This window comes from Spodoptera frugiperda, chromosome 2 (assembly GCF_023101765.2).
Source record: "Spodoptera frugiperda isolate SF20-4 chromosome 2, AGI-APGP_CSIRO_Sfru_2.0, whole genome shotgun sequence".
NCBI lineage: Eukaryota > Metazoa > Arthropoda > Insecta > Lepidoptera > Noctuidae > Spodoptera > Spodoptera frugiperda.
This window is the reverse complement of record NC_064213.1, coordinates 8,892,406-8,905,796: the sequence shown is the minus strand read 5'-3', so window position 1 is coordinate 8,905,796 and position 13,391 is coordinate 8,892,406. Positions and strand designations below refer to the sequence as shown.

Sequence of the window (13,391 nt, the reverse complement as noted above, 5' to 3'; positions counted from 1 at the left end):
AAACAATCCAGTCGATATTAATGATTTTGGTGAACTCCACACCCATGTTGGTTAAAAAAAAGCCACAAGAGTTATTAAATAACTATATTATTATTTACAATAGAGAAATAACACATTATACAGTTTTGAATACCATGAATTATGAAAATATAAATTGTCCATCAATCTGTTCAATACATTCGTTAGTAAATCACATTAAAATATAGGCCAGATAAAGTTATTCTGATTTCGTTTCCACTTTATTCTGTCGCCATTTTTGTTCCTGTAATTGACAAATATAAATGTTCAATTCAAATCATAGTCGTTAGAGTACACTTAATATATAATTATAGTCAACACATAAACTAATGCTACAACACACAACACACGTTACATGCAATCAAGCTTAGAGAAAAAAAATAAAAATGAATGAATTCTTCTCTAAGCTTCAGTGACATTAGCACACGGACGAGATATTGTACGTATATATTATGTATAATAATGACTATAATAGTCGCCAGTGTGCTAACACCTTTACCCCGGGCGCAACTCGAAACCAATTCGAATTGCGTCCCACCACAACACTACGGTACAACTCAGCATACATCCAAACAACACAATAAACATAATATGTACTACAGTAAACCAAACTAATTGCCCAAACGCAACAAATATTTACATACATTTAGCATAGATAAATATTTATACTGAATTATTAATTGTTTAGTGTCCAGTATATTTATTTATCCGTGTGGACAACACTCGCTCAAAACGTTACTTACCAGCACCGTATGCTTACTGCCAACATGGACATTTCAAGTTCTTGAAACTATTCGAATCCTGACAACCATTTGCGAAAAGCGTTATATAAATTATTTAATTATTAAAACGATCCCTTTTTTTTGTTTGATCAATAGTATATTTTTGTACTGTGTATATTAACGTAACTTCTGGTACTTTTGAGCTCATGGTAAACAAAAACAGACGAATTTGCAAAACGGACAGACATAACTGACAAACAAACTCGACCTGCATCCTCCTCACTCATCCAGCTCCCACTCTGACGCCATCACTTGCAATCAACAAACGCAAGAGTTACCTTCGAAGTAGTATTCTACTTCGAATCACACAATAAATAATTATATTGTTTGATTTGTACAATATCGCAAGTGATTACCTCAGAGTGGGAAGTTCAAAGTACGCTAATAAGTGATACATCATGCACGTACCAACACGGCGAGCTCATTGGATAGACGGTAGGCAATTGCACGTAATTTGTAACGGAGCTTCAAGCCTCCTTGCAATTTCTTGTGCAAGGTCTGCAGTATTGTATACATGTTGAGACAGTGCAATGTAAGAAAGAAAGCCGCCAGGTAAGATATCTGTCGAATGGTGCAAACAAAATACATATAAAATAAATTTAAAAATGCAAATATAGCTGAAAAACAAATTTATTCATCAATGCATTCAAATAAATAACATTCATTACAAATAAGAGCTAAAAACAACCATTATAAATTAATCGAATATACAAAGCATAAGTACAACATTATCACTAAATTACGAATAGTTTATTGTTTGATCAAGGCACGAAATATTCACTCCGTTGTGTACATAAAGCCTGTAGAGGTATGCCACTTATAATCTGGCTTCATAAAACACGTTATCTACCTACGGTCCCTGCATATAACAGTCACCCATTACATACTATTTATTATTGCTGTGATATAGGTGTTTCACAACACTGATAACACGCTAGGTGTTCGAGTGGGTGCCACCGTGCCAGCTGTAATTCCAACATTACAGTAACAGTTAATTAGCCATGTGAGAATGTGACTAGACCAATCAACACTTCGATAACACACTAATATTATAATAACCATTATTTATTACTTTATTATTGCAGGACGGCTCGTCTAATAAATTATCTATATCTAGATTTACTTTTCCAGCTTATAATTACGTCCATAATTTATGTTTCAAATTCTTATTTGTCTAAACATTTGTAAAAATCATTTGGATAAAAAGTGTGATTTTGTTGGGAATATGTATGTATGGAAACTATAAAATGTACCCATACATCGCAATAAGTTTATCTAAAATGAACTATTTGTGCCTTTTACAAGATACAATAATTAAAATCACATAATTTATTTAAGCTCAGATCCATAAAAATACATAAAAAGCCGTTACAAGTGAATATAATTAGACATTTTACTACTTATTGCCTGTTTTCAATATTTTCAAAGTATTTTTATATAAAATGCGGTTTCAATTATCACTTGGATGTCCAAAAATGCAATCACAATATAAAACTATAATAAAGCTATTGATTTTTTCCACACTACGTGACGCAGACTGGAATAATCGAACATGCAATAAATAGTATATAAATAAGTCATGCAAACACTATCATCATTGCTTTTAAATCGTTGTTCAGTTTGATAATATGTTAACAAACTAAAAAAAATCCGTTTCATAGAATTGAACAAGTATATATACTTACAAAAAGCAATAAAATCGTACCAGTGTATACCTATTGATATAAATTATTATCAATTCGATTTCATTTTAACTTTTTCTTTACATGTTGTAATATTTTGGCAAATTATAAAGTCACCAAAGCAATAACACAAGATTTAAAAAAGCAAAATAGCTTGTGTGCTCAAAAACCTGCGAAGCTGATGACAAAACTAACTACCGACAATAAAATGCAGAACTTTAATGTTTATAAACAAAATACGGACTTAAAAGCACAACTGAAATACATTTTTGGCACAAAATTTGTTCATAAATATAAAATATACATACTTAAATGAATTATAAACGCAAACTAAACTATTTAATATTATTTATATACATAAATATGTACAGATAAAATGCTTTTATGCACATTAATTTATTACATAATATGTAGGTATATTAAGAAAATAGTAAAATATACTAAATCCATTCAACACAGACTCGGTTTAAAGTAGGTAGGTATAAAATGAAGTCCTTTTAATTACTGAAAATAGAAAGTACACAATAATAAATAATATAAACTAACTTCACATAATATACAGATAATCATAATTTTATTAGTAATGTGTTAGATCAAGGAAATAAGTAAATAAAATATATTAGTGAAATGTCAAAAACTATAGTTATGCTATTGAATTGTGCGCGCGATCAGGTGATCGAATTGATCATGAATAATGCATCTTATTAAAGTGTCATAAACTGGTCGCGCGCAACATATATTTATATAGAGCATGGAATTTAAAAGAGATTCGAAATGTTTATTTGAGTCACTTTAAAAAAATTGTGAAAATAAAAATATAAAATCTATGTTTCTACAATCTATGATGGAACAAATTGGTCCACGGGTCCAAACATACAACACGAATGCATTCGAATTCATTTTGGTACTGTAGTTCTGATAAAGAGAATGTATAAATATGTCATAAATATAGTAGTTAACAACATTTTAAGTGTTTAATAGTGATGGTTAAAACATTACTTGACAGCGCTACCGGACATTTACTATGTAAACTTTAATTTATTACAAGGTGCCAATGTCAGGGACAAACTTATCAGAACTACATTCTGTGTTTGCTTTCAGACAAATATTAATATTTCAAAGTTAAAAACGACATCATAATTGCCCCAAAATTATTCAACTTTTAAAACATACGATAGTCAAATACATATAAAAAAAAATGAAAGTTGTCTAAAAGCGTACAAACGGATCAAGCATTTGGTGAAGTGGTCCTTCAGATCCTATTGAAATTAGGACTTGGGTAACTATCCAAATACCGTCCGCAATTAAATTATCTATTTATAACGTATAAACAGAAGACGTCGTGTAGTCTAGGGTAAGAAAGTTCGTGCTAAATACATGACAATAGTATTAAAATTCACTACTATCTTGAATGCCTATAAGTACAAACAGCAACAAGAACAGATGAAAATAATAATCATAATGAATTTAAATTTGAGAAGAAATAAATATTGGAGAATAGATGTAAAAAAAATAGATGTACGAAAAGGTACAGTCACCACAACTAGTAACGGCTGACTGCAAGTACTAGTTTCATTGACCTCTTAAAATTAGGAATACAAAGATTTCAAAATTGTTTTTTGAAGTCTTATATTAGCTATTAAGAGCATGTATGAGAACAAAAGAACAAGATGATAAATGATTAAAAGAGATATATTTATAGATTTTTTTTTTGCGTTCAATGACAATTACGTCTCCGAACAATGTTTTTGTCGCTGAAGGTACAATGTGTCAGTGACAGTTGTTTTTTTTTTTAAAACCGACGTGCTTCTGTGTACACGCTATAAGGTCTACAGTCTACGTCACTACATCACACAGCGTGCGGCGCGCGTCACGGACGCGTTGCGAAGTCCAATCGTTTCAGTTCCACTGTACCTGCTCGTTCAATTTCTGAGGGATCACGATCAGCGTCGTCGCGCAGTTCCCGATGCCAATCGTCAGGAATGATAAACTTAATGCTGGTATCTGTTGTCGGTTTGTTACAGGACAGTCGTTTTATATTGTGTTACGTTAAGTACTTTCAGATCATACAGTAGTGCATAAGAATATTGTCTGATACTTAACATACAATAATATATAAATCATAGCAATTATCATGGCAATATTTTACCAAGAGATACCATAAATAGTACAGGAAATTATGTATTTGATTCTAAAAACCAGGAGCAAGAAAACATCCCTCAATATCCTCGATGTAGTTTGTACCCACCATACCAAATGCCAAATACATAATTCTTAAGCACTGCTACTTTAAAATGAGATCGTACTTGAGTCTATTTCACCTAATAGACACGGAATTTAGAGTAAATACTTCATACATACAAACAAACTCACATTTGCCCACGGTTTTTACCTTTAACTTTCCTGAGTCCTTATAGGACTATCAAAGTTGTCTTCTATTGGCACAGATTAATGCATAAGTAAATATTAGAATGGATAAGTAAATATTCAAGTACATACCTGCCATGTGGCTTCTGGGTGGTAACTGAGGCTATACAGCGTGTATGCAATGTACAGTTGGAACACATAACCTCCGAATAAGAATGGCAATAGATAGGACAGTCCCCGCCACATCCATGAGTGAAATCCTTCTATTGTTATGTCCATATTATGCCTAGCTCCCAGGGCCTTTAGCCTGTATAGGACCCCGCTTTGGTATCTGAACTGCATGTATTGTACTACACCTGTGGAAAAAAAGGTCAGTTTATACACTTCGTAACTTAGTTATAGTTAGGCCTTAGTACAAGTTTGCTTTACGTTTGGTTGGTTGGTTCATTGGAGCCGGCCAATCACAGCGCTTAACGCGGTGTCGTTTCGATTTCGCTAAACGTAAAGCTCCTACTAAGCCTTCTGGTCTACATATTCTTTTGGGGATAACGGGCTCCAAAATGGTCGTGGTCGGAAACATATGAGTAATGCGTCTGGAATTCTAGGTATATTTATATAATATATAAAATTCTCGTGTCACAGTTTTCGTTGCCCTACTCCTCCGAAACGGCTTGACTGATTTTGATGAAAATTTTTGTGCTTATCCGGTATCTATGAGAATCGGCCAACATCTATTTTTCATCCCCCTAAATGTTAGGGGTAGTACAACCCTATTTTTTTAATTTTCTGCGAACGAAGGCGCGGGCAGAAGCTAGTACTAAATAATGTTTACCAATAGGAGCCGCAAAGCCGTAAATATTAAGCCCAAGATCGCAACCTTGATACCCAGTTATTTGATATATTTTTGACTGCGAGCCTTTAACAAAAACTAGAACACTACTAGACAATTAGAGTATTTTGTTACATCTAAAAAAAACAATTGTCCTATACTTTATTCAAGTTTCATAACGTCCCGTCAGAGACGGGGAAAATGTCACGTTGTTCACATTGAACACGCGACCTTTAATCTTAGTCATTTGACGACGCAGACACGAGATTCGCCTACATATCACCATTAGGTATTTCGTCAGACAAATACGACGATTATGTTACTTCAGCTCTCGACAAGCTATTGTCAATAGAGAACAATTTTGTTTGCATTTACCTACTTACATATACATTAAGGTAACAATGATGTATGAAAGATTGACGATCGGCCACCGAGTGGACCTGTTTCTAAGGCGTCTGAGCAGATAGATATATAACCTTAAAGACGGGTTGAAATTTTCAGTTAATGACTTGTACTATTAGCTTGTTTTACTGTACTGTTCTACGATTAGCTTTAGTACGTGTAATTAATATTAAATCTAAGACAGAATTTATATTTACAAAGCTAATTTTATAACTCTACCTACGGGGAGTAGGCAGTGTCTCCCACCATTTTAATGGGGGAAAATCATCCAATGACTTCTCACGCCTCAGGCGATGCGAGAGGGAGTGTCACACCTTACTAACTAGAAACCACCCCGTTCCCACTTTTCGAGCCGGAGCCCCGGTAAACCCGTTAGATAGTCCGCAGCTCCAACCACCTACCCCTTGAGGGAATATTAGAATAGTGCAAAGTACTCTTTAAATTAAAGCAATTTATTATAGTTACTACTGTTGTCAAGTTGACGTGCAATATTTGTTATCAACGTTTCAAAAGATACATAATCTGATACTATCGCGCCCCATACAAATAATGTACATTACTTATAAGCTAATTTACTCTAGATATACTGTACATAACTGATGAGTTTGATGACATATTGAATCGAAGATCGATGAAGGATATTTTTGTAATGAAAGTCGAAAGGAACAGATAAATGAGAACAAATACGCGATCAATTTGTCATTCAGGGTCTTTCGCGCAATAGTAAATTCTGTTTTTTTTTTCTAAACAGTATTTTATAAAATAGCCACTAAAAATAAAATTCCCTTAGTAATATAATTTAAGCTTTCTATGGAGAAGAACGAGCAGTTTTGTCCACGAACACAAAAGAAATAGTCTCCAACTTCCTTTGTTTTTATCAGAAGACAAAGAAGTAATGAAGGTACTTACTGATATAAGCAATGAACCACATGAAAGTATGTCTGAAGAGGTTCCAAGGTTCGTTCTGTGGCCAGATGAGAAGTATGCCAGCGACAACAGTGGATATGAAGTGGTGCAGCCGCCACCAGCCCTTGATACGAGAACCGTTCACTTTGAGGATACTCTCGCGGATCGTCAGCGTACAATAGTACCATACCAGCAGGAACAACAGTATTAATTGTAATGGCCTGGAACAAAAACATTATGTACTAGCTACCCCCGTGTGGTTACAACTACTGCTCAGCTCCTATTGGTCGCAGCACGATGTTTGACCTTCCCCGACAAATAAACTATCCAACACAAAAATATTTTTTCGCTTATAACGCTTTCCACAAACAAACTCAAACATAGTTACGAAATATATCCAGTTTTCCTGTTTGGTTGGTCAATAATAAATAATCATAGTCCAAACGAGTGGCGGGCAAAGTATTCTTAAATTTCTTAGTAATAGTCCGACATCTGGTTTTGAGTTTTGAGCATGGTGTATTTCAATATATTTGCCCTCTATTAGTATCTAAGTGAAGGAGAGCCATGCTCCGGCACGAATGAGCCGTCTCGACCGGAGTCATGTCATACCCCAGCCTTACAGAAAACCGACGTGAAACAATGCTTGCGTTATGTTTCGTTGTGTGAGTGAGGTTACCGGAGGCCCAATTATCCGTCTTCCCAATCTCCGATTCCACAACAACCCCTTAATTCCTAACCGGCAACACACTTGTAACGCCTCTGGTGTTTCGGGAGTCGCGGCGGCGGCGATTGCTTACCATCAGGTGATCCGTCTGCTCATTTACCGACTTATACCATAAAAAATGGAATAGAACATAACTGAAGAATGGTGATAATCACTACACACTTAAATACCTATATGACTCAGGTTTAAGATGGTTGACTCATTCTCTTAAGTACAGTGTGGACCTTGAACTATGTTAACAAATAATATATTATTATTCTGTTTACTATTTAGTTATTTACGTACTACTCGTAATAATACTTTTAAGCAGAGTGACTATTCATTTAAAGCATTAACTGCCGAAAGAAAACTGTTGAAGGTAAATCCTCCGTTAAGCGTCGGTCACCAGAGACCGATTTGACGGTTAATGTGTTAATTATTATAATAAAAGTGGCTTCTTACCTGAAATCAATGTAAAGATTCGCAACGGCTAAGACGAAGGCGATGGCACTAAGAATCAGCTTGAACTTTTCATATTCATCCTTGTATTTGAATCTGTGGGGAAAATGTTCAATATTAATTTACTTACACCAAAGTTTCAATCCCGTATCGGATAAAGTATATAATGTTTTATTGCATTGCCTGGACACAACAGTATTCTGGCCAATGTGTAAGACATTAGGTTTGTCCGGTATCAATTTAGAACAGGGACCTACTGACATAGTTCGTTTAAAAAAAATGTTTAAAATGTATAACACACTCTTTATTTATTTTTTTATATAATATAACATTGTATTACATTATAAAAAATTTACAGGCTGATAATTTTTGAAGCGGTAAACATAGACAAAAGTGTGTTTAATCTTTAAATTCTTAATGTTCATGAAGTTTTCTCATTAGCAAGTTGTATTATCATTAGGAAGGAGTTTCTCGACAATTAGTCTTATGACCTTGACCCAAGGTTGCTTATTGTAAACGATTAATAATTAACCAAATAAGTAATGTACTATGTACTATTTTTATGTCATTTTTGTTGTTTTTCGCCCTTCATTCTCGTAGGATAAATAATTATTTGCCTTTGTGTGATTGATTAACAAACATACACACAAAGTTTCGCGTTTATATTATACTAACTAGCGATCCACCCAGCTTCGCATGGGTGCAATGGTTACATATTATGCACGTATTATACATATTCTTGAATCACTCTATTAAAAAAAACAGCATCATAACCCGTTGCGTAGTTTTAAAGATTTAAGCATACAAAGGGACATAGGGACAATGAAAACGACTTTGTTTTATTCTATGTAGATACGATAATGAATTTCGTTAGATTCATTATTATTAGACAATTAGTTCACCAAATAACGCCAGATTATCACATAATAATCTATGGACATTAATCCTCCATTAGTCTTATATTAAATACCAAGCATGTACCTAGTCGATCAAAACCTAGCATTTATATTTGATTACGTTTGATCTAGTTTTCCGTTGGCGTCGATTGGACCCTTCCCCTAAGGAAGTAACATTGCCTAATAGAACTGTTTGTTAAAGGTGCGTTATCGATGCGGTCTTGTATATTGAAGTGCGGCCGAACAGGTATACAGACCTGATAAATACCTTCTTAATTTAATTCTGAGATAATTTGATAATGATTTGATCTAGGAGTTGATTTGAAAATCAAGGAGATAGAATTTATTGTAATAATGACAATGATGAGATGGTCCAAAAGGAGACGAACTCGACAGCTATGACAAGGATTGGTCGCAAAAAGCTTTAAACAGAGAAGAGTGGCCTTTGCCCTGCAGTGGGACGAACATGGCTGAAATCTAAATCTAATAACAATAATAAACTTAAACGCAGGTAAGACTGATGTGGACACACCTCTACCTATCCTTTCAGGGAGTAAAATTCAAGGTCATCTTTTTTTTATTTATTAAATGGGTCGACGTTTGGCCTCTATCTCGCCTGGTGATAAGTGATTTTATATTATTATAATGAAAATATAGATAAGAATCAATTCCATTAATATACACTTTCATTACTTTTATTTACTTGTCCTTGAGACCGTTTTAGAAACAGATGGTTTAATGTGATATGAGCAGACAATGACATCGACCGTTTGATGACGTAACAAAGCCAAATATAGGGGAAAAATGTAAAGATTTTCGTAAAGAAGTTTTGATGAAAAATATAGAACAAATCCCGATGGAATAACAATTCGTAAAATGTATGTAGGACTACTCCTACATAGGTAGAAATAGGTTGGTCGGTCTTTCCTTCCTTCCTTTTATTTATAAATTATTATAAAATTCATTATTAAAACCTTATCAGGTAGGTAAGCAATAGGTACTTATTAATAATAGAAGTTTAGGCACAGAATACTAGTTTAGGTCTCAACAAACAATGGGGTATAGTAGGTCAGGTACCTACCAATATGTAATAATTTCAGGCTGCTAGTTAACAATTAAATTACCAAACTTACTTGTCATTTTTGTTGAGTATAGAAACGTTAACGTTCCCGAGTATGATGCGCAAGTACAGGCTGTTCTGTTTGGGCAGCGTCGCGTTGATCTCACGCAGCATAGCTTTCCTTTTCATTATTTCTTTCTCCAAATTCGCGACGCGGTCATCTTTCGTTACTCCTTTTTTTTCTAACCTGTTTAAAATTGTATTAACATTAGCAATATTATTTGCTAGGGTGATTGCAAACTAAACTACTAGGCCTGTGGTCACAGTTTCTAGGGTTAAACAATAATAACTGAGTTTTTATTTTCGTAATGTTCAGTACAACAATAATAACATATGAGTAAAGTCTTTGTAAAAAGTTTAACTTAGTGTCTGGTAATAGATTAATCTCATGTGACAAATGGAATACATAATTAACTACAAAACACCTCTGCTTAGTCCATCAAGCAAATAAAGGTGTGTTAAGATAAATATTGTACTTTATTCGACAACAGTAATAAACAAAGGAGGAAAGTCACCCTAATTATTTAAATAACACTGTAGAACATACATAAATTATATGTACATAATTAAAACATTACACAAATAACAAATAAATGTATTAATTCGTTTGTGCAAAGCCTTAATGTGACTAAGGTTAAAGTAATTTGAGGTACTATTGTACTTTTGACTTTCAATATGTCACAAAAACATTTCTGAGACAAAAGACATACTGCCATAGATAACTTTTTACTGTTATTCATCAAATTACTGCATTTTTGGTAGAGGTATGGGTAAATGTTTGGAATAAGCCATATATTTATGTACTATAGTGCACTGCAGAGAGGAAAGATGAAACAATATTATTAATTATCAAGAAAGACATGCATTTAATCAACTGAATAATTATATCAAATCATTCTTAGTGTATAATACTGTATTTTTAAAATAAGTATAATACTGGTAAATGGATTTAAAGTTATCAGTACTTATATCCAGCATAATCTGTTCCCTTATCATTTAGTTACATAATTACTTTAGGTAAATAACAAGAAATTGATATGTGTTAATCTGTAGCCTGAACTTTGTAGTAGGACATAAATCTGATAAGAATTTTCTATAGCCAAATCATAATTTTAATATTCTTAAATGTTCTAATTTTCTTATCATAAAAGAAACATAATTGTGATAATTTTAGTATTTTGTCTCAAACTAGGATTTTCCCCTGTGTCGTGGGTGCATTTACAAAGATTCAAAGTTAAAGTTCACATACACATGGCACCCAGACATGAAACAACAAATTGTAGATCACACAAAGAGTTGCTCCATGCGGGAATCTAACCCACTACACATTACATGGCAACCGGTTGCCCAGCCACAGTGCCAACCATGCACTCAATATTTTTTAATTCAATTTAATTTTGTATATTTAAGATTTTAGTACAATAATTTTACTTTATTCCATTCAGATATATGTGCACCTTTGCCTGTTTGTCTCATCAGACTCTTGGAAAAAAAGTGTGATGTTTTATGTCATAGATTACCAACATAAGACCTACACAAAGAAACTGTAAAGTATAACTAGTTTTGAGATTTAATCTAATCTGCCCATTAATGGTATATGAACATAACTTTGCGGCATAAATTATAACAATGGAATGTTAAATTACGTTCTTATCTTTTAATATAGTACTCATTAAAGTTAGCAGAAGCATTGATGTTAAAATATGAATTCAAAAAGAAGAATAAATTAAAATTTTATTCTATTTAACATTACTAACATGATATGGTAAACAGATTAAAATTCATAGTAATCAAGGTTATGCTCTAGTTTAAATTGGATTGGAAGCTTAATTATGTAGTTATTAAGTACTCCATTATCATGTGTAATTGTGTATAAATGGTTCAGAAGACTTGAGCTAATTAAACCAACAATTATTTATTATTTATAGATCATGTTGGATTCATAATAATCGCAAATATGAAAATAGGGAAGTATGTTATCTGGCCATGTTTAGATAATTATGTTGTGTATATTGTTCTGACCTTTTCAATGCGGCGGCTATAATGGACATGCGATACTTCTGGTGGTTAATCTCCTTCATGCATGCAGCCTGCAACTCACCAACTTCTTCCAATTTCGTTACATAGTCTTTGTTTACAACCTGTAAGAAAACAAAGCCGACTTAAAATATTTTCTATTTTCGTTCTTTTATTGTTTTACTAGAAACACTTGGAGATAAAAATACGGTAGCGCGTTACGAAATACGGCTCATAAATACTACATTCATACAACTAAACCATAATATTTGATTTTATTAGCAATATTGTAGACTATCAACAGGCTGCAAATTAAAAATAACGTGAACAACGCATTTAAATTCCATGAAAACAGACGATAAAATAATGTTAAGTATTCCAAGTAAATTTACCTCTAAGCGTTTGTAATCCGCCACTAAATCCTCCCATTCTTTGAGACACTCCTCCACATCCATATTCGTAGTATTTGAAATTTCAATTAATATTTGCTTCACAAATTAATCACGAGAATTCGACCGAATGCGTGAATTCCATTCCCGATTTCTGTGACCTTTCGTCTGTCTGTCACCTGTCGTCGATCAGCCAGCTGTCGTTGTGTAGCTACAGATAATAAAAATTATAGAGGGGTTCCTGGTAATTGGTAAAAATTTAGTCGATTTTTATTTCATTTGTTAAATATTCCATGGCTTGATTTATCTTACTACTAATATATTATAAATGCGATAGTTTGTTTCTTAATCCTTCACATCAAAACATGAAGGTTAATGGGATCGCGATGAAATTTAAAAAGAGGGTATCTAATTTACCGTCTGGACATAAGCTACTCTTTATCTCACAGGAAGAAGTGTCATTAACCCATAGTAGTGTGTTAAAATCAGAGGCAGATTAAACCTAGACAGCTCCCTAGGCAAGCACCTTATAGACGCTCCTAAGGCCACTTTGCGGGCAATTGGGCATGTGACGTCTTGTGACGCCCGATTTGCCATAGGGATAATAAGATTCTGGGTGGAACACGATCAATAATGGATTTTCTATTGTTTCAAAATATCAGCCAACAAGAACTAGTGCAGTGCTTGGCCAATTATAGTTCAGCAGATTATTTATAGTAGATTAGTATAATCTGTAGGCAATAAATAGATTAGCTCTTTGCAGGCATCGAACCTGCGACATAACTATTGCTTTTAAATTACGGTAAATATTTAATCACCGAC

The 13,391-nt window shown here is 33.5% G+C and overlaps 1 protein-coding gene across 4 annotated transcripts; it reads right to left on the bottom strand.

Moving 5' to 3' along the window:
- Positions 1-69: 69 nt before the first annotated feature.
- On the bottom strand, positions 70-12,774 carry LOC118269412 (transmembrane protein 120 homolog). 4 transcript variants are annotated; one of them, XM_035584521.2, is made up of 9 exons: positions 12,573-12,774; positions 12,187-12,305; positions 10,178-10,351; positions 8,152-8,244; positions 6,990-7,207; positions 4,982-5,205; positions 4,397-4,486; positions 1,209-1,361; positions 70-262 (listed from the first exon to the last, which is right to left on the bottom strand). In XM_035584521.2, the coding sequence occupies exons 1-9, from the start codon at positions 12,633-12,635 to the stop codon at positions 218-220; spliced, it is 1,179 nt and encodes a 392-aa protein (XP_035440414.1). In that variant the 5' UTR covers positions 12,636-12,774; the 3' UTR covers positions 70-217. The 4 variants fall into 4 exon arrangements, with proteins under 4 accessions (XP_035440414.1, XP_050557499.1, XP_050557490.1 ...); XM_050701542.1 differs by lacking the exon at positions 1,209-1,361; XM_050701533.1 differs by lacking the exon at positions 4,397-4,486 and having other exon boundaries at positions 12,573-12,773.
- Between the last annotated feature and the right edge of the window lie 617 nt (positions 12,775-13,391).

Bases quoted from the DNA above. Each gene is read 5' to 3' on its own strand.
- LOC118269412 (XM_035584521.2), bottom strand. From the start codon at position 12,635: ATGGATGTGGAGGAGTGTCTCAAAGAATGGGAGGATTTAGTGGCGGAT. The intron at 10,352-12,186 runs GTCAGAACAATA...AATTTTAAACAG, and splicing joins ATAGCCGCCGCATTGAAAAG to GTTAGAAAAAAAAGGAGTAA. The intron at 8,245-10,177 runs GTAAGTTTGGTA...TTTTCCCCACAG, and splicing joins ATACTCAACAAAAATGACAA to ATTCAAATACAAGGATGAAT.